This window comes from Hyaena hyaena, unplaced genomic scaffold (assembly GCF_003009895.1).
Source record: "Hyaena hyaena isolate Hyena2069 unplaced genomic scaffold, ASM300989v1 scaffold_2, whole genome shotgun sequence".
Taxonomy (NCBI): domain Eukaryota; kingdom Metazoa; phylum Chordata; class Mammalia; order Carnivora; family Hyaenidae; genus Hyaena; species Hyaena hyaena.
Window position 1 is genome coordinate 5,601,364 of NW_024080634.1, and position 25,453 is coordinate 5,626,816.

General features: G+C 39.8%; 1 protein-coding gene across 2 annotated transcripts in view; it reads left to right on the top strand.

Moving 5' to 3' along the window:
• Positions 1-25,453, top strand: part of MORC3 (MORC family CW-type zinc finger 3) — a 42,727-nt gene that overhangs the window by 12,429 nt on the left and 4,845 nt on the right. Inside the window, exons 4-16 of one of the 2 annotated variants that reach the window (XM_039228696.1) lie at positions 25-239; positions 812-959; positions 2,527-2,674; positions 5,252-5,380; positions 5,584-5,757; positions 8,720-8,817; positions 13,413-13,517; positions 15,586-15,708; positions 15,815-15,889; positions 16,903-16,948; positions 18,149-18,315; positions 21,286-22,174; positions 23,367-23,524. In XM_039228696.1, the coding sequence (XP_039084627.1) occupies positions 25-239; positions 812-959; positions 2,527-2,674; positions 5,252-5,380; positions 5,584-5,757; positions 8,720-8,817; positions 13,413-13,517; positions 15,586-15,708; positions 15,815-15,889; positions 16,903-16,948; positions 18,149-18,315; positions 21,286-22,174; positions 23,367-23,524 (2,475 nt within the window). The remainder of the gene's footprint in view (positions 1-24; positions 240-811; positions 960-2,526; positions 2,675-5,251; positions 5,381-5,583; positions 5,758-8,719; positions 8,818-13,412; positions 13,518-15,585; positions 15,709-15,814; positions 15,890-16,902; positions 16,949-18,148; positions 18,316-21,285; positions 22,175-23,366; positions 23,525-25,453) is intronic. The other variant, XM_039228704.1, reaches the window with a different exon arrangement.

The window sequence follows — 25,453 nt, forward strand, 5'->3', positions numbered from 1 at the left end:
AAATCCTTTTTGTTTTCTTTTTAGCTTTGGCTTCAGTGACAAAGTCACCATGAATGGTCATGTCCCAGTTGGCTTGTATGGGAATGGCTTCAAGTCAGGTTCTATGCGTTTGGGTAAAGATGCCATCGTATTTACCAAAAATGGAGAAAGCATGAGTGTGGGCTTCTTGTCCCAGACCTACTTGGAAGTCATAAAAGCGGAACACGTTGTTGTCCCAATCGTGGCGTTCAACAAGCACCATATCCTTTTGAATTTGAAGTAGAAACTATGGAGAAACTCGGAAGAAACACTGAGCCATTCCCTCCTTTTGCCCTCCTCCAGATTCTCGTTTTTTCAGTCTCACTTTGCACTGTAGCCCTTGTTCCTGTCCACTGCCTCTCAGCGTCCGCGGCAGCCCCGTGTCCCCTTCTGTCTCCTGTTGGAAGTGTGCCGTGGAAACCGCTGACGCGGGGTGGCTGTGCTCTGTGCTCAGCTCCCTGTAGCTCTCTGTATTCCGGTTGTGTTCTGTCCAATAAGATGTGCGGCCTGCCTGGAAATTTTCCCTAGTGACCAGGAAAAGCAAGGTATCTTTAGGAACATGTCCTCTGTGTCTTGATAAAACACGTTCAGATACTAGGGACTATGAAGTTAGTTAGGAATCGTAATAAACTTGCTCCTACTTCACCTTTCTTGGTGTTCATCTGAACTCAAACTGTAGTTTTAAAACTTAGGTATTAGTTTAGGAAATAGTTTTTTGTTGTGGTGGTGGTTTTGAAGTTTGAGTTTCGATGAAAAATATGTTGTTGGTGTAAGTCTTTAACTTAGGATATACGACAGATGATAAATTTAACAGAATCAAAAGCAAGCCTTGCGGCAATTCTGGAACATTCTCTGTTTTCTACGGAACAGAAATTACTGGCAGAACTTGATGCTATCATGGGTAAGAAGGGGACAAGGATCATCATTTGGAACCTTAGAAGGTAAATGTCGACCTGAGCTAGGGATTACGTGCGTGAGAAGTGAACTGTTGGTGCAAAAATAGTTGTGTTATATTGATCCATGTTTGTACAGAATAGAAATACTTGGGAAGGTACTCATTTTTGGCATAGATAATAATTTGTCTTTTCTAAGAGTGTTTTATAGAGGCCACTTAGGCTTCAATTCGAGGTAATTTCATATTATTAAAACTAAATTTCCTAGCCCTGCGTATTCAGTATCCAGAGAGGCCAATCCTCACTTTCTGTTTTTCTGCCCCTCTCCTCAAAAAGAAAGGAAAAAAAAAAAAAAGAAAGAAATGGGAAGATAATATCTCACCTGACAAGCCCTAGCTTGTGTAAATTAGGAAGAGAAGTCTTTGTCCATGAGTTAAAGCTAAGCATGAGCTTAACAACTGGTGAGAAAAGGTATTTGAGGCCTCCGTTGCTAAAGTTTTGTATCCTTGTGAGGATAAAATCATTTGCAAATAAGGTTTTTTTAAAACTTAGGATGAATATGTTAATGTTGATACGTAGGCACCTAGAATGAATGAATAAAGCACAAATTGGGTGGTAAGCCTGAAATACCTTAATTAAATCTTTCCTGATCTCCTATATTCCCCTTTTTCTTGCTTTTTCTCTCATGCCTCTCGCATCCTTATTCTCCTCTTTTTTTTATTTACACTTTTTATTTTGTATTTAGCTGTACATTCATATGCGTAAATAATAGACCTACTGTACCTTTAGCCAGTGTCCCCTAGTGGCCCCCAGGGTCCCCTAGTGGCCCCCAGCGGCCCTCAGTGGCAGCATCTTGCAAAACTGTAGTGCAGGAGTGTCGATAGAGTCCAGAAACAGGACATTTTCATCACCACAGTGATCTCTCACGTTGGCCTTTTGCATCCACACACACTCCCTCCTTAATCCCTGACAGCTTCTAACACGTTCTCGATTTCTGTAACTTTGTCATTTCAAGAATGTCTTATGAATAGAATCCTACAGTGTGAAACCTGTTGGGATTGACTTTCTTCATTCATCATATTTCTCTGGAGATGCATCTGGGTTCTTGTGTGTGTGTCGGTAGTTTGCTTCCTTTTCCTTGCTGAGTAGTATTGAACTGTATAGACGGACCACTGTGTGTTTAACCATTCACCAGTTAAAGCACATCTGGATTTTTACCATTTGAGGTCATTACAAATAAAGCTATAAACATTTGTATACATGTTTTTGTGGAATGTAATCTTCCTTTTCCTAAGGTAAATGCTCAGGAGTGTGATTGCAGGGTCATATGGTAGTTGCCTGTTTAGTTTTTTAAAATAAAACTGCCAGAATGTTTCTTGGAGTGACTCTTACCATTTGACATTCCCACCAGCAGTGTGTGACTGAATACAGTTTTTCTGCATCTTTCTGGATTCCTGTTCTTTCATTTTTCCCTTGTTTTTGTCTCCTCCCCCCTTCCCCACCCCACCCCCCAACTAGGGACATCTATCGTGGGTAGGTGTTTTGTTAACTAAGTGTATTTGCTTATCTTGCTGTGAAGTTAAAATTTAGCTCCTTCAAAAAACTGTTTTTATAGCTACAAAAGTGCAACAGAGTTCGATTTTGATAAGGATAAATACGACATCAGAATTCCTGAAGATTTAGATGAGACAACAGGGAAGAAAGGGTACAAGAAACAAGAAAGAATGGACCAAATCGCCCCTGAGAGTGACTATTCCCTGAGGGTATGTATTCAGCTCTCTTTCTAGACGTGAAAATCAGCAAATGATGGAAATTACGTTTTCTACTTATGTATAAATGCTGTCAGTGAAAGTATCTCAGAACCAATTTATTTAACTTTTCATGAGCACCCTGTTTGTTGTGTTTGCTCAGAAAACAGTTTTTTAATTTCAGACCCATCAGATCTGATAGCACATGTAGTTCTTTCACTGTGTGGTTACATTATTTGAATTAGGAATACTAGAATCAGTATGTCCTATGATAGCCATATTGACTGATTCAATCAAAACCACCAGATTCAGAGTGTCTCTCTTTTCTTTTAATGTAAAATGTTCTAGAACACACACACACACACACACACACACACACCCCTTAATTCACATTCCAAAGCAATAAATTATGTATAGACTACTGTGTATTAATATAGTTTTGTGATAAATGCCTCTGATATTTGACCTAGAAATGAATATGTTTTTAAGATTGAAGAAATTAATACTTAAACAATAGTGATATAAAAAGAATGTCTTGGGGCACCTGGGTGGCTTAGTCGGTTAAGCATCCGACTTTCGCTTAGGTCATGATCACGCGGTTCATGGGTTCGAGCCCCGCGTCGGGCTCTGCTGACTGCCAGCTCAGAGCCTGGAGCCTATTTCAGAGTCTGTATCTCCCTCACTCTCTGACCCTCCCCTGCTCACGCTGTCTCTCTCTCTCTCCTAAAAATAAATAAAAATATTGAAAAAAAAAAAAAGAATGTCTTATTTAGTCACTGTGAGAAGACACATAATACTAACTTTTCCCTTTACTTTTTGTGCTAAAATTTTTCCACAACCTCAAGCTGAGGATACATTTGAAATTTACAGGTTTACCATGTAACTTCTGGAGATCCTAACAGTTACATTGGAAGATACTTAACTATTCCTTGATATACCCCAAAGCATTATTGAACCATGAAAATCCTGCTCAATTATGAAACAGGTCCAGAGGCCGTCAGTAGATGGTGTGGCTCAGGTCATGATCCCAGGATCCAGCCCTGCATTGGCATGGAGCCTGCTTGGGATTCTCTTTCTTCCTCCCCCTTTCTATCTCAAAAAAAAAAAAAATTGAAAACACATTTAGATTACTGCTGATACAGCTCAATTTTGAAAAAAATACTAAGCTTATTTACTCAGCTTAAGTGTTGGTGTATTATTTATGATATTTTCCTTTTTAAGTGTGTAATAAACTTTTATGTCTTTATTAGATTTTTCTTATTACTTTTGCCTAAATAAAATTGTTACTTTTATTTTTTTTAATTTTTTTAGTTTTTATTTTTGAGAGAGAGACAGAGAGAGGGAGAGTCAGAGAAAGAGGAGGACACAGACTCCAAAACAGGCTCCAATCTCTGAGCTGTCAGCACAGGGCCCGATGTGGGGCTTGAACCCATGAATTGTGAGATCATGACCTGAGCTGAAGTCGGACACTTAACCGACTGAGCCACCCAGGCACCCCAATTTATTATTACTTTTAAAATATAACAGCAATAGGGGCACCTGGATGTCTCAATCAGTTAAATATCCGACTTTGCTCAGGTGGTCATTGCACACTTTGCGATTTGAGCCCCATGTTGGGCTCTGCTGACAGCTCAGAGCCTGGAGCCTGCTTTGGATTCTGTGTCTTCCCCCATTTCTTTCTCTGCCTCTCCCTGCTTGTGCTCTCTCTCTGAAAAATAAATAAACATTAAGAAAGAAAAATTTGAAAAATAATAAATATGACAGCAATAAGGGTGCTTTGGTAGCTCAGTCAGTTAAGCGTCTGACTTCAGCTCAGGTCATGATCTCACGGTTTGTGGGTTTGAGCCTCACGTTGGGCTCTGTGCTGACAGCTCAGAGCTTAGAGCCTGCTTCGAATTCTGTCTCCCTTTCTCTCTCTACCCCTCTCCCGCTCACACTCTCTATCTCAGAAATAAACATTAACAAAAATTAAAATATATAATAATATATATATATTTGACAGAAGAGTCAGAAAACAATAGTACTAGGGTGCCTGGGCGGCTCAGTCGGTTAAGTGTCCGACTTCGGCTCAGGTCATATTCTCACAGTTCGTGGGTTCGAGCCTCACATCAAGTGCTGTGCTGACAACTAACTCAGCCTGGAGCCTGTTTCAGATTCTGTGTCTCCCTCTCTCTCTGACCCTCCCCTGCTCAACGCTGTCTCTCTCTCTCTCTCAGAAATAAATAAAACATTAAGAAAGAAAATAATAGTACCTTTTTTTGTACCTGTGGGCATTTTAAAAAAAATTAAAATGAGATTTTACCACATATGCTATTTTGTAACTTTTTGAAAAGTTTTATTTGTAATTTAACATAACATTTGTATAGGTCAGTAGATTGTTTTCTGCAAACCATTTTTCTGACTATAGTATATTGAGTTTCATTCTTAAAGAACAACCAAATACTAACTAATGACAGCTTTATAGTCTGTATTGTTGAGTTCATGGGTCCTTTATCAAAGCGAGGTCGTAGCTTTCTAAGTACATACATCAGTAATGTTGAACACATTTGTAGGTATTATTTGGAAAAGACAGATGTCATTGTGTTTTTTCAGGCTTACTGCAGCATATTATACCTAAAGCCAAGAATGCAGATAATCTTACGTGGACAGAAAGTGAAGACACAGCTGGTTTCGAAGAGTCTTGCCTACATTGAACGTGATGTTTATCGACCCAAATTTTTAGTATCCTTTTTTTCCCTTGTTACGAAGCTGTATAGAGATACATTAATACAGTGTATTCCTCTTCCCCCTTTCTCCTTTTATCCTGATATGGAATCCTCTCCAACTTGACCCTTTTTTATGCACTTTTGGATTCATTAAAAAATGACTTGGGATGATTTGAAGGGAGTGAGGTGGTATGTTCAGAATTTTCCTTAACATCTAAGACTAAAACAGAAGGGAGCGAGGTGGTATGTTCAGAATTTTCCTTAACATCTAAGACTAAAACAGTGAGAATTACATTTGGATTCAACTGCAGAAATAAAGACCATTATGGGATAATGATGTATCACAGAAATAGACTCATCAAAGCTTATGAGAAAGTTGGATGTCAGTTAAGGGTAAGTTTTATATCTGAAAATAACCTATCTTCCATAAAAGTCAAAATACCATGTTACTGGGTCAGATATGAAGTAATATGTCTTGCCTAATAACTTTTAAGTGTCAGTGTGTTTGATAATGGTGGTATGACACTTGAACTTAGGATACTTATATATTTCCCATTTGGCCCAAATAATCCTATGAGGGGGACAGAATATTTTACCTCTGTTTTACACATGAGGAAATTGGGGCCAATAAGTTAAGTAACTTGCTCCAGACCTAAAATGAGTATGGCTCTTAGGCCCAGATGCAGATCATTTGACTGCATTTGGATGTGGATCCGTGATTATTTCTGGGACGAAATTGGTTAATAGTCCTGACTCAGTAGACAGAAAAACAGGATCATATAGGTGACTTACTTCTCTGGAGTTATTTCCTAAATGTATTAGAGCCGTCCTCCTAAACCACTTCTGTTGTTGTAGAATTCAATTTAGGATGATGAACATTGCCCACCCTATGCTAGTCTGTTCATCCTTAAACAGGTTTTCACAGAAAGGTGTTTTGGGGGTATATGTGTTAAGCATTGAGTGATAAATTCTGAAAATCAAGTTTGTTAAAGGTTTTAAGTCTAGGCGTATTTTGTTTTCCAATTCTATTGTTTTCATTTTCTGTTCATCTTACTTCATTCTAAATTCTTTGTAGACTGTTGTGAGCTCTACACAGTAAAGTAGTGTGGGTTTATCTTGAATATTACTCAGTAAGGATTGTTACATATTTTACATTGATAGAAGCCCAGGATATGACATTTTTGCAAAAGTAAACTTTGTTGGACTTTTCTTGGTAACCATTAATTTTAGTCAAAAAATAAATGCAGACGGGTGCCTGCGTGGCTCCGTCAGTTAAGCATTCAACTCTTGGTTTTGACTCAGGTCATGATCTCATCGTTTGTGGGATTGAGCCCCTTGTTGGGCTCTTTGTTGGGGCCTGCTTGGAATTCTTTCTCTCCCCCTCCTCCCGCTCATGCTGTCTTATTCTCAAAATGAATAAATAAAAACATTAAAAAAATGAGAAGGGGAAAACCAGTTGGGGAGAGGGAGGGAGGCAAACCATGAGAGACTCTTGAATGCTGAGAACAAACTAAGGGCTGATGGGGGTGGGGGAGAGGGGAAGGGGGGTGATGGGCATGGAGGAGGGCACTTGTTGGGATGAGCACTGGGTGTTATATGTAAACCCACTTGACAATAAACTAAGGAAAAAAATACAGAAATCTGGCAACCATGATATGAAGTATCAGTAACTTAGATGAAAAACTAATTTTCATTTATAATCTAACTAGTAATTTTCAACAGAAATATTCTGTAATTAAAGTTACTAAATTTCACTGGTAATTAGAAATTCATTTTTGGTAATAAGCCTTGTTTCTCAAGTGCTTTGGTTTTCCAAAAAAAAAAAAAAAAAGTGTATCTGCAACAGAATGTTAATTATTTTTTTCTTTTATTATTTATGAATCTGACTGAAGTAAGATACGTAGCCCATTTTTCCAACCCAGTTACGTTTGCATTGTGCATAATTTCTGGTTAAAAAATATGTTTTTACAGCCAACTTTTGTTTTACCAGTTGATGGATTTGACAGTAGTATTTGCATTCTTTGATTCAATAAACAGTTATTAAATAGGTGTCAGATATTTGGTATGATTTGGCATGATAGATGATCAGAATGAAAGGATAAGATACAGAGCATCCACTCAGCTCTGTCTGGTGAGGGGAATGTGGTACAAGTCGGAAGCATCAGAAGCAGCTTCTTGGAGAGCGTGGTGATTGAGTCATAGTTGATGTTATTGTGTTGAAAGTCTAGCAGGGGTTTTCCAGGCAGAGAAAAATGTCTGCAAAGGAAGGGACAGAGGCTTCTGAGAATATGACCTCATTAAGGGAGGAGTTTGCTCTGCCTAGGGGCACGTGATAGGAGAGGCAAGAAGACGAGGCCCGAAAGGAGGTGAACAGGACCTACACGTCAAAGGATACTGTGGTTTACTAATCATATGAGATGAACTACTGATGGCTTTGGTAGAGTGGGATTATGGGTAGTTTTGCATGGTTTCTTCTAGAGTTGCTCCGTTCATGAAAATTTTCGCTGTATAAGTTATATATTCTTTTTCCTTTTGTAGACTCAGCTACAATTGTGAGCAAAATACACTTGCTAATCACACATAGGTAATTAGATATATGTGATTCCTGTATTTTGAGTTCAGTGTTTTAGCTAGTAGCATTTTTCGTTTTTACATTTTTTATTTATTTTTGAGAGACAGAATGAGACAGAGCGTGAGCGGGGGAGGGGCAGAGAGAGAAGGAGATACAGAATCCGAAGCAGGCTCCAGGCTCTGAGCAAGCATTCAGCACAGAGCCTGACGCGGGGCTCGAACCCATCAACTGTGAGATCATGACCTGAGGTGAAGTCAGACGCTTAACCGACTGAGCCACCCAGGCGCCCCAGCTAGTAGCATTTTTAAAATAACTTGAATTCAGTTGGCCTAGGTTTTTATTCCATCACCATTAACAACTAGATGTGTAACTTTGGATAAATGATTTTAATTTTTATCTAGTAAACTTTTGGCATATTATTGCTAGAGTCTTTGCTACTCACTGTGGATATAGAAAGGCGTTACTTGTGGTTTCTGCTATATAAGAAATACATCCCATTAGAGGTCTTTTTCTCTTGGATAAAATTGGGGATGGCAATACTTGTCTAAATGGATATTTGACAACAGTGGAAGTGGTTTTGGGGGAAGGCTCTAATATATTTGGGAATTAACTTCTAGAAAAGTAAAATTATCTATGAGACCCTATTTTTCAATTGAGATTTTCTAAGAATCATAACATAAAATATAGAAAAATGTTGATACAAATTGTAAATCTTTGCGGAAGGGTAATTATGTTGAGCATTGTATCTTATGCTTAAAAGACTGATTTCATTTTCTTTTTCAGGCAAACAACATGGGTGTTGGAGTGGTGGGAATTATAGAGTGTAATTTCTTAAAGCCAACTCATAATAAACAAGATTTTGACTATACTAATGAGTACAGGTATGTTACCTATTTAATATTTAAGTTACTGGCTTCTTACAGTTTTAGAAATACTTTCCTAACTTTTCCTAAGCTGAAATTTTTTTTCTGTCTTGTGGATGTTTTTCTAGCATAGAACTTTAAGAAGATCGGTAGGTGAGAGGCTTGCATAGAAAACACATTTAACCATCTTCACCCATCCTAGAAATTGTATTCTACTCCATCACAAGTAGAAATACATTCTCTCTTGTCTTCATTGATGAAGTGTTTCTGAGATTTGTGGAAAATATGGAGGGTTGTGCTTGCTTACTTGGTGTCAATATTTACTGTGTAATATCCTGACACTTTGTGCTTATTTGATGGGAACTTTAAGGTATTTAGTCCTATGAACCTTAGACAGAAATACTCCTATCTTTTAAGTGTGGTTAGAAGCCTTAGGATGAAAATGACCATCAATGTGACTTAGAAATTTAGGAAGTGCAGTTTTCCTACTGAGCATATATGATGGAGTAGAATGTAAACATAGGAACATTTGTGATAAAAACAAAGATAATGCAATACGCCTTTTCTTCAAATGACAAATAAAATAAAAGTGGAAGAAAGAAAATTATAATAAAGATGAGAGCAAAATCAGTGAAGTAGGACACACATATACAGAAAATCAATATATATTCAGAGTTCACTCCTGAGGCAGAGCCTACTCGTATGAATGGGGATAATTTAATATAAGGAATTATTAACTAAGATAGTAGAGGGTGATTACTAGAAGGGGTAAAAGAGGACAGTAGGTATCCAGAACTAGCAAATATGAAAGACAGTTACCTCGAGATTGAAAAAGAGTAGACAATAAAGGAAGTAGCACAGCCCCCCCTCGCCCCCCGCCAAGTTAGAGATTCAGGCAAACACAGGAACAAGCCACCGGCTGTGTTAAGAAACTTGACAGAAGGCCTGGCCAAGTGCTGGTCTGTAGATGTGACCCACTGTTGCCAGAGGCTGTGGATGCGCTGAGCTGTTCTGTAGAGGAGACCTGCCTTTGCCGAGGACGTGGGCACGCTGGAGCTACTCTCTGTTGCTGGAGGTCATGGGCCGCTGGAGCTCCTCCGGGGGGCTGCCGGGCTCCAAACAGTATTAACCAGAACATACCAGAGCCTGAGGGACATGTGTCTTGCTATCACCTAGCAAGTTCATTGCCCTTGTAATCCAGCTTAACATTTTTCTGGCTGCCAAAGGATAAATGTTTACACGATCAAGCTTTAGAATCACATATCTGAGCAAAGAACACTGGATTTGAAGCTGAGAGACAAGAAGTTCATAACTAAAAAAAATCAAAAAGCCCAAAGTTTGTTCTCTGATAAGAGTAGTAAAATCTATACGCATCTGGCAATAAAAGGAGAAAATAGAAATCATCACTATTAGAAATGAAAAGGAGGACATTACTACAGCTCTGTGGACACAAAACCATCAAAGGAATAGTATGAACAATTTCTTACCATCTTAGATGAATCCGGCACATTCCTTTGAAATTGAATCAATTTTTAGAAAACTTCCCACGTATTCTGAGGGCGCATAATTTTGTTAGTCAATTTGTGAATACGATACAACAAAGGAAATTTGTGTCAATTTTTCTCATGATTAAGATATAAAAATATTTAAATAATAGCAAATACCATCCAGTGATCAATAAGAAGAATAATTAATACATTAAAACTAGTTGGAGTATATTCCAAGATAACATGGGTAGTTTTAATATTCCAAAATCAATGTAGTTCATCACATTGATGTTAGAAAAGAAAAATCTCAGGTTATTTTCATAGGTAGGAAAAAGCACTTGGATGAATCACAGCACACGTTTGTAATTGAGGGACACTTACAAAATCATTAATGGAAGGGCATAGTAGCAATACAGAGCATGTGCACAGAACACCAAGCATCATTCCTACTGGTGAATTATTGATAGCTTTCCTCTGAAGGGTGAAGACGAGGTAAGGATATCCGCTATCCTCCATTCCTGAATAATAAGGAAAGAAAAAGAAGTGAAAGTTGTAAGGGTTGGAAAGGGAAAAATAAAACTTTTCTGTACAAGATAGTATTAAGTATATAGAAAGTCCAAAATAATCTGCAGATTTAGAACTAATAAAGGAACAAGTAGTATATATTCTAGGGTTACTGGATACGAAGTATTCAGAAATCAATTGTATTTCTGTTCACCAATGACTAAAAACCAGAACATGAAATTTTAAAGAAGTCATAATAGTGTCAAAAATTCAAATACTTTAGGATAAATAAAATATGCAGTATATACATTGAAAACTATGAAATATTGTGGAGTAAAATTTAAGCCCTAAATAAGTAGGTATACCAAGTTCAAGAGTTGGAAGGCTGAACATAATAAAATGTCAGTTTTTTTCCAATATAATTAAATATAATTCCAGTTTTTTAAAAATAATCCCTGCCAGTGTGTGTGGGTATATATATTAATAGGCTTATTCTAAACTTTATGTAGAAAGTCAGAAGACCAGAGATACTTAAGACAGTCATTAAAGAACAACAAAGCAAGAAAACTTAATACTATTAAATACCAGCACTTATGAAGCTGCATTAACCAAGTGTGGTATTAATGAAAGGATAAACAGTCTAGTGAAATGGAGAAGCCAAAAATACCCCTCCCCCCACTTTGTATATATTTGTGACCTGATTTGTGACAAAGATCACATCATAGCGTAGTGGGAAAATGATCATCTTTCCAAAAATGCTGTGTCAACTGGCAATTTCTATGGGTAACATGGCTGTGATCCCAAATGTAGCAAGAAAATTGATAGCAGATGGATTTTAGACCTAAATGAGAAAGACAAAAACAAACTGGAAACAGAAATTTTCAAAACCAGTAGTGAGCAGGTTTTTAAAACAAGATGCAAAAAGTATTGATCATGATGGGCAGAAATGGAAAAATTATTTAAAATGAGTGAGAGTATAGGGCAGTTGGTGCTCCTGTCATTGCCAGTGGGTATGGGAATTGATCAGTTTTGAGAACTGTTAGATTATCAAGTAAAGCCAGACGTCAACGCGTGCCCCTATGGCCCTGCAGCTCTGCTCCTCAGTATATTTTCAGCAGAAATGGGTGCAGTCTCCTAGACTAAGAAATAGAGGTGTTGAGAAAGAGATGAAGAAGGATTGAAAACGTGAAATGCAGGGAGGGGATGTATCGGGGAGGGAGGATTCATTCTCATTTGAATGCTTACATGTTATGTAATCGCAGAGGAAAATTTTGTGAGAGATAATGGGTAGGTATAGAAATGTCTGGGGGCGCCTGGGTGGCTTAGTCGGTTAAGCGTCCGACTTTCGCTTAGGTCATGATCTCGCAGTTCGTGGGTTCGAGCCCCGCATCGGGCTCTGTGCTGACTGCCAGCTCAGAGCCTGGAGCCTGTTTCAGTCTGTGACTCCCTCTCTCTCTGACCCTCCCCTGCTCACGCTGTCTCTCTCTCTCTCCTAGAAATAAATAAAACATTAAAAAAAATTAAAAAAAAAAAAAAAAGAAATGTCTGATTCAGGGGTGCCTGAGTGGCTTAGTCGGTTAAGCCTCCGACTTTCACTTAGGTCATGATCTCGCGGTTCGTGGGTTCGAGCCCCGCGTCGGGCTCTGAGCTGACTGCCAGCTCAGAGCCTGGAGCCTGTTTCAGTCTGTGACTCCCTCTGTCTCTGACCCTCCCCTGCTCACGCTGTCTCTCTCTCTCTCCTAGAAATAAATAAAACATTAAAAAAAATTAAAAAAAAAAAAAAAGAAATGTCTGATTCAGTCTGCCCGTGTAGAATTTGAAATCTTGATATTTGAAGGCTTTATTTTAAATTTAGAATGTTACACTGACTGTATCTTGTGTGTGAGTAGTTCTGGCACAGTAGGTGCTGAGCTCAGGTGATTGCTTAATCAGGGTGGCCTTAGAGTTCTTTATCTCAGTAGATCCCATTAGTTTGCTTTTTATTAACGTCTTTTTGGGGAAGAACTGACGGTCTTAATAGTGGGACAAGCTATTTTGAAGTACGCTTGCTGGTAACAATTGCATACTTTTATTCTAACTTGAAGCTTATGTTGGTTGGGGCTGGATTCAGAGCCTGTGATTTCCCACTAGGTGGTCTGCGGCATACTTTCTCAACAGAGGACACAAAGTATTACTATTTATGTCTTCAAAGATGGTCCTGGCTCTGCTCTAGGAACTTTAAAAAACTTTTTTTAATGTTTCTTTATTTTTGAGAAAGCAAGCGAGGGAGGGGCAGAGAGAGGGAGACACAGAATCCAAAGCAGGCTCCAGGCTCTGAGCTGTCAGCATGGAGCCTGACATGGGGCTTAAACCCACGGACTGTGCAATCATGACCTGAGCCGAAGTTGGACGCTTAACCGACTGAGCCACCCAGGCACCCCTCTAGGAACTTCTTAATGTCCTTAAAGAAAATAGCCACAAGCCCATTGTTTGCTAACTGTACAGTTGGGCGGCGTCATCCCTCCTCCCCCATAGTGTCCACACGATCTCCCCTAGGTTGGTTGTGCTTTCTCTGTGTTTGACAAAGATTTAATCTTTACCTTTGTTTTTTCTTAAATTGATTTTATGATTTTCTTTCTTAAGGCTGACAATTGCAGCGCTAGGAGAAAAGCTGAATGATTACTGGAATGAAATGAAAGTCAAGAAGAATTCAGAATATCCTCTGAATTTGCCAGTTGAAGATATTCAGTACGTACATGAAAACATATCAACCATTCTAATATCAAGATGTGATATGGGGAGGGGATATTGACTGTACAGTGTTCACAGACTTTTGACTCACCCATAGTCCGATGTAAATTCTACAACTCCAGTCAGCACACTATGAAATGAACCAATGAATATATACATTTATCCATCATACACACAAAAGATTCATGAAATAATATTTACCCAAATGTTGCATGCTGATACTTATTTTAAAAATGCAAGTCTTGACCCATTATGTTGATTTCATGATCCACTAATGGGTTGTATCTCATAGTTTGAAAAACCCTCATCTTGTGTAATAGTTAGGATGAGGAGTCTAAAGCCAGACCTGAAATTCGATTCTAATTCTGTTGAAATAATGATGTGACATTGAACATATTACTTGACCTCTTTCAAGCTTATTTTTCACTTGCAAAATGGGAACATTAGTAACATTCACCTCCCAGAGTTATAAAACTTAAAAATATGCCAGATAAGTGTTCAGTAACACAGGTGGCACACAGTACCAGTTCTATTTATGAATAATAACTGTACTGATGGAAAGATGACCAAGATGTATAATGAAGAACGAAGAAATGCAATTCAGTGTATTAATTTCCCATTTTATTATTTTTAATGTGTGCATATACACAAGCAGAGTTCTTTAAGCATAGAAGATTCTGCCAGGGTTTAAAAAATGAACAGTGGTAGGTTCCTGAAACCAAGGGGCTTGTATTTACTTTATAAACTTCTGGGTTATTTGAATTTTATCTAATTATAAATGCATTTTTAAAATGTTGACAGAGGGCCATCTGGCTGGCTCAGTCAGAAGAGTATGCAACTCTTGGTCTTGGGGTTGTAAGTTCAAGCCCCATGTGGGGTATAGAGATGACTTAAATAAAATTTTAAAAACAAATAAATAAAAAGTTATTGGCATTAAGGTGAAGTCTTCATTTTTTTAATTTAAAAAATATTATTGTTATTTTTGAAATGTTTGTTTATTTTTGAGAGAGAGACTGTAAGAGGGAGAGGAGCAGAGAGGGAGACAGAGGATCCCAAGCAGGCTTCCTGCTGATAGCACAGAGCCTGATTTGAGGCTTGAGCCCACAAATCGTGAGATCACAACCTGAACCAAAATCAAGGGTTGGATGCTTAACCAGACTGAGCCACCCAGGTGCCCCAGTCTTCATAGATTAAATGAATTGTTAATAAGTGATTGTTAAATGAAATGTTAAATGACTACTTACTTTAGTCATAGGATCACTGTAATTTTCAAATGATAAAATATGAAGCATTTTATAAACTAAAAAAATATACACATTTTAGGTATTCAGAGATATGCTATAGTAGAGGCTAAAAATGTAATATGATTATTAAAAATTGCTTAAGTTATAGTAATAGCTTGTCTATTTTCTGTATTTGAGTATTTTATTGTGCTAATAAATAAACCAGATTGGACACTGCAAATGCTAACTTAATGTAAATTTCAAAACAAGTTGTTTGGAATATTTTAAATTGTTTGAGTTTTTATTACCGGAGAACAAATTGAATAGTATGCTATTAAATAGGACATTTATATCTCTTTTTTTTAACGTTTATTTTTGAGAGAGAAAGAGTGTGTGTGTGTGTGTGTGTGTGCACGTGCGTGCGTGCGCGCGTGTGTGCACGCGCTATTTGTGAAGGCTAGCGGGGAGGGGCAAAGAGAGAGGGAGATGAGGATCCAGAGCAGGCTGTGTGCTGACAGCAGAGAGCCTGATGCAGGGCTCAAACTCAGTAGCTGTGAGGTCATGAACTGTGCTGAGGTTGAATGTTCAACCCAGTGAGCCAGGCAGGCACCCCACTCTCTTTGTTTAAATTCCTGTTAGCTTTTTTTTTTTTTTTTTTTGAAGGTAATGAAAATTGTTGGTTTAAAAACTTTAATTTTCTGTACGACAATAATTAATTATGTCACAGACCTTTCAGGCACAAATCAAACGATCAAGGCATTTTGTGGTGGAAATGATGTAGACAATCTAATGAAGTGTACTTAGCATCCATATTTTCATGCTAACATTATGTTTTGTTACAGGAAACGTCCTGATCAGACATGGGTTCAATGTGATTCCTGTCTAAAGTGGCGAAAATTACCAGATGGAATAGATCAACTTCCAGAAAAATGGTATTGCTCCAATAACCCTGACCCACAGTTCAGGTACCATATAGTTGGTAGTACCCTTTTTGGAAAGGCAGAAAGTACTATTCAAGATGTATGAATAGGCGCTGGTGACGTGTTATTCCCATGTGATTTTTCTGACTAGAAATTGTGATGTTCCAGAAGAACCCGAAGATGAAGATGTGGTGCATCCTACTTATGAAAAAACCTACAAAAAGAAGTGAGTGTTGTACTAATGTCCGGTGGGGAGGTAATGCCCACATTAGTATCAGCGATGGGTCTGCGACATTAGTTGAGGCTTCTCCAAGATCATGTTAGTACAACCCGAAAAAGATTATGACCCTGAAAAGACTTTGTTGTGGATGCATAATATTGGGTGCTTTATTGGTTTGTTTTTTTAACATGATAGTGTGGATATCTGCTCTTTTTTCGCCTGCCTATTTATTGCTGTCCTGTCTACAAGATAGTTTGCATGCAAAATAGTTTGTCTTTTAGGGACCACACCCAGATGAGTCATAAATGAGTACATAAATGAGTACTGTAAAAAGCTTAAAGCCTTAATAGGGAAGGTGAGGCATGTACATATGACCAATGGGAAGTTCATGAGTGTCATAAAAGGCACAATCCAGTCCTGTTGGGAAGCCTGTAATGAGAGATGACTTCTGGCTGGGGATGGGAAGGGAAACCCAGATGAGGAAAATTCAAGGAGGAGATCTGTATAATATATCTTGAAGGACAGGTAGGATGAGAATGTATAGGAAACAGTGATTCATTTGGCTTTAACTAAATACGTGAATGGGCACAATGGAAAATAGGTAATGAAATGGGTAATGAATGACAGCCCTGGTGAACTTCCAGCTAGTGTACTGCATGCAGAGGCTGAGTTCATGCAGAACTTCCAGGTGGTTTTGATCTAGAGGGCACTGTTTCCGAGGGTAAATCCAGCAGCAGAATTGGGAGTAAAGAAGCCACTTAGAAGCCAATGTGGTGGTCCCACTCAAAGGTCAGAATTATGCTGGTCAGGATGGAGAACTTGAGGCAGACATTGGGGTGTTATGGAGATAAGAGGTGGAAAAGTATTTCCTGCCTGAGGGCTTGCCACTGATTATAATGAAATTGAAGCAAAGTTCAGTGTACTTACCTGAGTGACACTGTGAAATGGCAAGTGTCAGTGGGAAACAGAATTGAAAAATAATAAATTACATATGTTCACTTTTCATCTTTTTTTTTAAGAGACAAGGAAAAATTCAGGATCCGACAACCAGAAGTGATCCCTCGGGTAATGAATTAAGCCTTCCATTTTATAGCTGTGCCTTATATTGGGTAGTGGTTAGTTTAACAGATAGTGAGTTTGAAAGCTCGCTATTAAAGCTATTATACAGCAAATTGAAATGATTGTGTTCATTCAGTTCACACACTCCTTTTCTCATACCCCTCCTTGCCCTCCTTCCTAACCCAACAACTTCATTCAAACTGTTCAGTTTTGTTATTTTGTTGGACATCTTCTGAGGAAAGGCAGGCCGTTAAGAATCTTCTGTTCCACAGGAGAAACTTAACAGAGGACCATGGGGGAGGGGAAGGGGAAAAAATAGTTGGGGAGAGGGAGGGAGGCAAACCATGAGAGACTTGAATGCTGAGAACAAACGGAGGGCTGATACGGGTGGGGGAGAGGGGAGATGGGCATGGAGGGGGGCACTTGTGGGGATGAGCACTGGGTGCTATATGGAAACCAACTTGACAATAAACTATAAAAGAAAACAAAAAAAGAATCTTCTGTTCCAGAGGCCCGCAGGGAAACTTCACAGGAACCCCTGGGGAGCCATGTTCTAGTACTCACCTGGAACACTAGTGTTTTTCTTTCTCTTCGTTCAGCACTCTTTCTGGCCCTTCTATTCCTTTGTCAGTGCTAAACGGTAGTGACGAGTGTTTTCCGAGTCTGTGGGTAGAGCGCTGTGCTTCTTGTGTAAGAGGCTGCTCCAGATTTGTATGTTTGCTTTTAATTGCATTGAAACATTTTCTCATGGAAAGGATGAGGGTTTGGAGGTGAGAACAGAACTAGGCGAAAAGAATAGTGGGCTTACTTATTCTGAAGGCAGTATTTTTGACTTTATTTTCAGTTTATTTCTCTTAGAAAACCGAATTTTCCATTGTATCTTGGCAAGTCCTATATTAGTACAGGGTCAGCAAATCTTGGTGTAAGAGCCCAGATAGTAAATATTTTAGGCTTTGTGGGCCACATACAGTCTCTGTTGTATATTCTTTGTTTTGCTCACACCTTTAAAAATGCAAAACCGTTCTTCACCTGGATTTGGCTTTCTGGCCTGTTTGTTGCTCCCTGGTGTGGCTTAAAGAATTTACATGGTTAGGATGGTTCTCAATGTTTTCTTGGAGAAGGGGAGAAGGGAAAATAGTATCTCGTGTTTTGGGTCTGCCACGTTAAAAAAGGCCTTTAAGATCACCTTTTTTTTCATTCCAACAGATTAATGCTGAACTCTTGTTTCGGACACCCACCGTGTCAAGTCAGAGCTTTACTTCCGTGAAGGAAACTGTTCCAAGAGGCCATCTTTCAGAAGTGGCAAATACGTATGCAACAAGACTTCTAAATAACCATCGAGGTTCACCCCAGTCTGAACCCGAGAGCAACAAGTCAGTGGCTAAAATGTGTTTTTCCACTTGGGGAATAAATACTAAGAGCCTTTACTTGACAGCTGTGTGGCAGTTATGCCCTTCTGAGAAGCTGCAGTCCGTGCATATAAGAAGTCTTAGAGGGACAAGTTAATTTGCTCTTATTGTCTCAGCTTACCCCCACTCCCCTTATGCCACCTATTTAAATGATTTTTAAAATATCAGTTGTATTCATTGTGCAGTTTGGTCGAATTTTCACCTCTTTGAAATTCTATATAGTATGAAAATTCCTCGTTTTAGAATTACCAGTATTTAAGAAAAACACGAAGCAGTTAATAGTATGACACTGTAATGTCAGGTGTGACCCATAAGTTCTGAGCTCATGGCAAGCTGTGTGTTTTGGATGAGTGGATGGAGAGGGAGAGGGAAAGAAAGGTATGAGTGATACGTAAATTGAACAGTTAGGTCTCTTGACTGGAATAGTCAAGAAAGGCTTTGTGATAAGATAGTGCTTGGTTGGGTTCCTGAAATTCTAAAAGCAGCACTCTGTGCAGGTGGCCTGTTCAGAGGGAATAGAATGAACACAGGTGAAGAAGAAAATATGTTGCCAGCAAACTCGGCATCAGACTGACTACACTTGGTCTTTTGTTGGAAAACCAACACTGAAATGAGGTTCTCTGAGATAGTGGGATGCAGTTTTCCGAGAGGTTTTATAAAAGCCTTCATTAAATCCTCAGAGGGGTTTTTGACCTCCAGAAGGATTAGAAATAACTGCCTTTATGCGTATATACGTCAGGAGGGCATGTTCTAAAATAGTTTGCTGTTTGCCGCCTACATTTTAGAGGCTTGTTTGGGGGCTGGGTTGCTATTTAACTAAGAACTTGTGTGAAAAAAAAATTTTATTTAACTAGTCTCCTTAATATTCTTGGCTTTTCTTCTTAAAGATGGCTCCAAACAAAGTAAGAAAAAATGAAATCTGTAAAGTTTATAGACAAAAGATAATGGAATTTATTCTTTAAAGTGATTTATTCCATCCAAGTAGAAGAAGAGAATAGAAATTTTTCATGAATTTTAAAGCCTGAAGAATTTGAAACTTGACCTTGAGAAAAATAGAAGCTTTAAGAATAAAGCCGAAGACTGTGGAAAGGTGGTACCTAAACATGAGTCTTAAGAAAGATAAATAGCAGTTAGCCTGGAAGGAAAAATAGGAGGGCAGCTCCCAGTTAAATGATTAACTCCGTGGAAGCCCAGGCGTGCTCCAGACTCGGAAGCACGGGTGAGTACAGGAGGCTTAGCTGAGAGTTTAAGGAATACTAGTTCTCTAGACCTCTTCACAACCTGCCAAGTCTGGTGACGTGGCTTCTTTGTCAGAAGGCAAGAGATTTTCTTTCTGGGGCAGTTTCACTGCTGAAGGTGTGGGGAGCCACTGTTCTGAAACAGGAGGGGTAAGGGACCGTTTGAATACTAAATGGTAGGAAGTCCCCTTCCTTCTTCCCCTCATCGGGCTCCCAGGAGGAAAGCCCTGGACGGTGGGGAGAGTTTGAGCACCCTTGGAATCACAGGGCTAGTAGCCCTCACTGCTTCTAGTCAGCCTCACTCTGAAACATAAAGGTAGGCAGAGATCACCACATGCACCAACTCAAACAAAGGGAGTAGTAGAAACCTTTGGAATTTACTGGGAGGTGGGTAGGTATTGAAAAAACACATTCTTAGAAAAGATAAGTGGTGGGGGGAGGGGGTAGAAAAAGGAAAAGACAAGATTCAGGAGAGCCAATATCTCAAGGGAATTTCAGACTGGGAAATTGGAGAAAACAAAGGGGAGGAAGTAGTATGAGATTTAACTTCCACCAAATACACAGCGAAAATGTCTAGAAGAAGATCCATTCTGGGGCATCTGAGTCGCTCAGTCGGTTAAGCGTCCAACTTTGGCTCGGGTCATGATCTCACAATTCATGAGTTTGAGCCCCACAATGGGCTCTGTGCTGATAGCGTGGAGCCTAGAGCCTGCTTCGGGTTGTGTCTGCCGCTCCCCTGCTCATGCTGTGTCTCTGTCTCTCAAAAATGAATAAACATAAAAGAAAAAAGAAAGAAAAAGATCCATTCTAAGAAACATCATGAAATTTTAGAACACAAGGGGACATAATTTTCTTCAGGAGGGGGTTAATATAAGTTACCTGCTAAAAGATCAGGAATCAGAATGGTAGGAACACTGGATGGTACATGATCACGGAATGCTGCTTTATAAAAACCAAGCCGGCAGTAAAATTGAGAATTAATAAAGATACTTTTCATTATGTGAAGTTTTACATTTTTTATGTCCTGCGTACCCTTTCTCAAGATTTTATTGGCGATTCTGCCCCCTTGATATGAGAGAATAAACCTGAGCGAAAGAAAAACCTTGAGATGGAGAAATACGAGGGCTAACACATAGGACCCAAACAACAGACCAGTACAGGGGTACACGTATCACTAACGGGGCAAAAGATAGTCGGAGGTAAATTCACAGAACACTAAGCTGATGAGGAAAAGGAGGTGATTTTTAATGCAGGGAAAATGGAAGGATAGGCTCGTTTAGTTGGCGTGGCTCACCTCTGATCACCGAACACTGAGAAAATTTACGATGAGTGAACAGGAAAGGTGCAGAGCTGAGCGCTTGCTCGAATACAGAGAACAGACCTGGGTGGGTCGTGGGGTTCCGTTTGGGGTGTGTATACGTTGAAATGCCCAGAGACATCAGATGGAGGGATATTTGGCAGTATGTAGAGCTGGTGCTTTGAAGTCAACCTCAGTATGTCTACTTGTTTCCTCCGCTGTCCAAGGAGAAAATCCTCTCTGCTTCATCGTATCATTGAGGAGTACTGTGTAGTCACTTTGTTCCATGAGCATGGACATTTCTTAATATTTTAAGATCGTTGGATTGCTTCAAAGTCATCTGTTTGGTCCATTTCTATATTGTATAGTCTTATGTTTTACATCTAAAATGTTTTGCAGCCTGAAACGGAGATTTTCTACTCGTTCGTCAATTCTGAATTCAAAGACTCGGAGATTGAGTAATCAGGCATTTGAAAATTCAGCCTATAAAGATGATGATGATGAAGATGTCATCATCTTGGAAGAAAACAGCACTCCCAAACCTGCGGTGGATCATGATATTGAAGTGAAGTCAGAACAGAGTCCCATGGAGCACAGCAGCCTGCAGGCGGAGCCGGTGGCTGAGAAGGAAATCTGTGGCCAGACCAGCTCCGCAGGCGCCTCGTCCTCCCGATGTGATCAGGGAACTGCCGCGGCCACCCAGACCGAAGTCCCAGGTGTGGTTGTTAAAAAAGAAGAGACGCTCGAAGATGACATCGACGCAAGGAATGATACGGCTGTGCTGCCATCCTGTGTAGAAGCTGAAGCAAAGACACAGGACACCCAGGAAACCTTTGATAAATCTGTAGCTGATGCTAGTTGCCAGTTAAATGAACTGAGAAATGAGCTGCTTCTAGTGACCCAAGAAAAAGAAAATTACAAGAGACAGTGTAATGTGTTCACTGACCAAATCAAAGGGTTACAGCAGAGGATACTGGAACTGAACGACAAATACGTGAAGAAGGAAATGTGCCATCAGTCTACCGAAACTGACGCTGTATTTTTACTTGAAAGTATTAATGGCAAATCTGAAGGTCCGGACCACGTGGTGTCTCAGTATCGGCAAGCTCTGGAAGAAATAGAAAGGCTGAAGAAACAGTGCAGCGCTTTGCAGCACGTCAAGGCCGAGTGCAGTCAGTGTTCCAGTAGTGAGAGCAAAAGTGAAGTGGACGAAATGGTTGTGCAGCTGGATGACGTGTTCAGACAGCTGGACAAGTGCACTGCGGAGAGGGACCAGTATAGAAGTGAGGTGAGTGTGTCAGCGCCCTGAGAGTCCGGTGAGTCCCAGGGATCTAAAGCACAGAACTGCCAGTTGCTAGAGTGGAATAGATTACATAATACTATTTCTGTTTATGGACTCTCTGCTACCCCATTGCTGCTCGACTGCGGGGGGTGGCGGGTGGTCCTCCTGGGGGCATATGAAAATGTGTGTTGATGAGATGGGCATTACTGGAATTTAATGGGTTGTGACTAGGTATGGTAAATTTACTGTAGGGTACTGGAAGTTTCTATATAATGAAGGATTGTCTGCTCAAAATCCCATTGTTGTTCCCAGTGAGGCACTCAGTATGGGGAACTTCACATCCGTTATTCGTAGGCCTTGCAAAAACCACACAAGGTGGATGAGGTCCTCGTTCCATAGATGCGCCCTGTGTTAGTTACCACTGGGTCTGCCAGCAGGTGACCACACAGGCCTCAGAGACAACAGGCTCCTATGTTACTGCTTCGCTTCTTGACGTGCACTCATGGTCAGAGGGGGCCCTCCAGGTCCAGTCCTCATGTATCTACATTCCAAGCAGCAGGACAGAGGAGGGGTGCGGTCCCGAAAGTTGCTTATATTCCACCTGTCAGAACGTAGTCCCCTGGCTAATGGGTGCCTTGGATCTGTAGTCCTTATGCAGGGGTTCTCTTACTGAGGGAGAAGGGGAAAAATGGTAGATATCGGGACAAGTTGTAGCCTCTGTGTATACTCTCCATTTCAAATTTGGGTCACTCCTTCTAAAAACAACTGTTTTATGTATTCTGTGAATGTGGTATTTGAAAGAAGGGTTTTTCTGCTAAGATTTTGGGGAGAGCAGTGTGGTGTGTGCTGCCACCTCTTCCTGGAAAGAATGCTGACATAACAGCTGATCTGAACATTCATCTTGATGTATTGGCTCGGAGCCAGATGACAGAATATATAAAAATTAGTATAAGCTTTCTGTCATAACTTCCAGCTGGTGAGTGTGTGCAAGAGCGGAGAGCCACTTCAGTATTGTTTCCGTGTGACAAGATGTCGAGGGGACACTAAACGAAGGAAGCTCCCCCTCCCCACATGGGTTTTTTGCCCTTTTTTGATGGTAATTTTCATCACTCAGGTTTTCTGCATGTCTTAGCTTAAATTTGCTCTTTGGCATTAGTAGTTTTAAATTTTACACTTAACAAAATTATTTTTTTGTCAGGTTGAATTATTGGAAATGGAAAAATCACAAATGCGTTCACAATTTGAAGAACTGAAAATTGAAATCGAACAATTAAAATCCACAAATCAACAATTAGGAGCAGATGTTTCAACTTCAAGTAACATTGAGGAGTCTGTAAATTGTACTGATGGGGAAAGGTAATAGTACACCAGGCATTTCTCTGGGGTGGCCTGGGTTAGTGTGGGGTTTATTTGCTAGCACACATCAGACAGATACCATTCAATCAAAAGAAGTACAGGTCCTCATCCTTTCCTTCTAGAAAAGAACAGTTGAAGTTCAACTTAAGTAAATGGGAGTTTGAAAGGAATAAGGCACAGTGATTAGAATGCTGTTTGGGGAAAAGTGGAGATTGAGTAAGATATCACAGAAGGGGGTGAAATTGGCCATGACTAAGACACAAGGGACTATTTCATGAAACTTACTTTTTCACCCGGATTTCTTTTACTTTTGTACTTGGCACCATTTCTTTATGGTTTGCAGTCTTTTTTTTTTTTTTTTTTTAATATTTTTTTAATGTTTTTTATTTATTTCTAGGAGAGAGAGAGAGAGAGACAGCACGAGCAGGGGAGGGTCAGAGAGAGAGGGAGTCACAGACTGAAACAGGCTCCAGGCTCTGAGCTGGCAGTCAGCACAGAGCCCGACGCAGGGCTCGAACCCACGAACTGCGAGATCATGACCTAAGCGAAAGTCGGATGCTCAACCGACTAAGCCACCCAGGCGCCCCTATGGTTTGCAGTCTTCATTTGCACTGCACTCTATGCCCTCCCCAATCTTAACTTTTAGGTAATCACAAAATTATTAAAAATTGCCACAATACAGGTGGTTATTAGGAAGAAGTTCTTCTGTGAAAGTAAGAAAATAGTAAATGCACGGTTATCCTATCAGTAAGATATAAAATGGGCTTGGTGTTTTGTTTCGGCGTTGAGAGGCGGAGGCAGCCGGTCTGGTGGGGAGGGTGCTGGTGCTGGGCGTGTGTTGATGACTCAGCATCTGCAAGTAGCCAGTAAGGGCCAGAACTGGGCAGCTCCTCTTGCTAATTGTGTGACTGCCAACCGAAAAGGCACTGTTGAGAAATAATCTGCTGCCATCCTCTCTTGACATCAGTTATATTAGTGCCTTGTTTTTTTAACTTAAGCTTTTGAAGGATTTTAGTAAATCTGTTCCTAGAAATGGAGCAGAACAGTACAGAAAAGCCTGGAGGGCTAAGGCTCAGAAGTGATGTTTCTCAAAATGGGAACGCCAAGCCTCTGTGGTGCTTGTAGAAATGCTTGGACTGCAGTGTAGTTTATATTAAATTGGAAACTTTTTTTTTAATGTTTATTTTTCCAGAGAGAGAGAGAGAGAGAGGCAGAGAGAAAGAGAGGGAAAGAGAGAATTCCAAGCAGGCTTCATGCTGTTAGCTCAGCGCCTGATGCGGAACTGTAACTCATGAACCGTGAGATCATGACCTGAACCGAAATCAAAGAGTTGGATGCCTACTGAGCCTCCCAGGCACCCCTAAATTGGAAACTTAAATAGTCTCTGAGATGATTCTCTTGCACACTGATCTTTGAGAAACTGATGATCTTTATTTTTTATTTACTTTTTTTTTTAACAGATCTTTTAAACCTGTGCTTTCCAAAATAGTATAGGCATGTTCTACTTGAAATCTAGCCACTCTGAATTGAGATATGCTCTAAGTATAAAATGAAAATTTTCTTTTTAGTAGGAAAAAGAAAAAGAATCTAAAATACCTCATTAATAATGAGCCTGAGTGGCTCACTTAGTTATGTGTCCAACTTCAGCTCAGGTCGTGATCTCACAGTTAGTGAGTTCAAGCCCCATGATGGGCTCTCTGCTGTCAGTGTGGGGCCTGCTTCGGATTCTCTGTCCCCTCTCTCTGCTCGCACTCAAGCTCACTCTCCCAGAAATAAACATTAAAAAAATAATGTATTTTGATTATGTGATGAAATAATATGTTAGTTTCACTGGGTTAAATATACAACTACAATTAAGTTTACAGTTGCATTTTACTTTTTACTTTGCTATTTGAACATTTTTAATTGCGTATGGAGCTCGGAATCTTT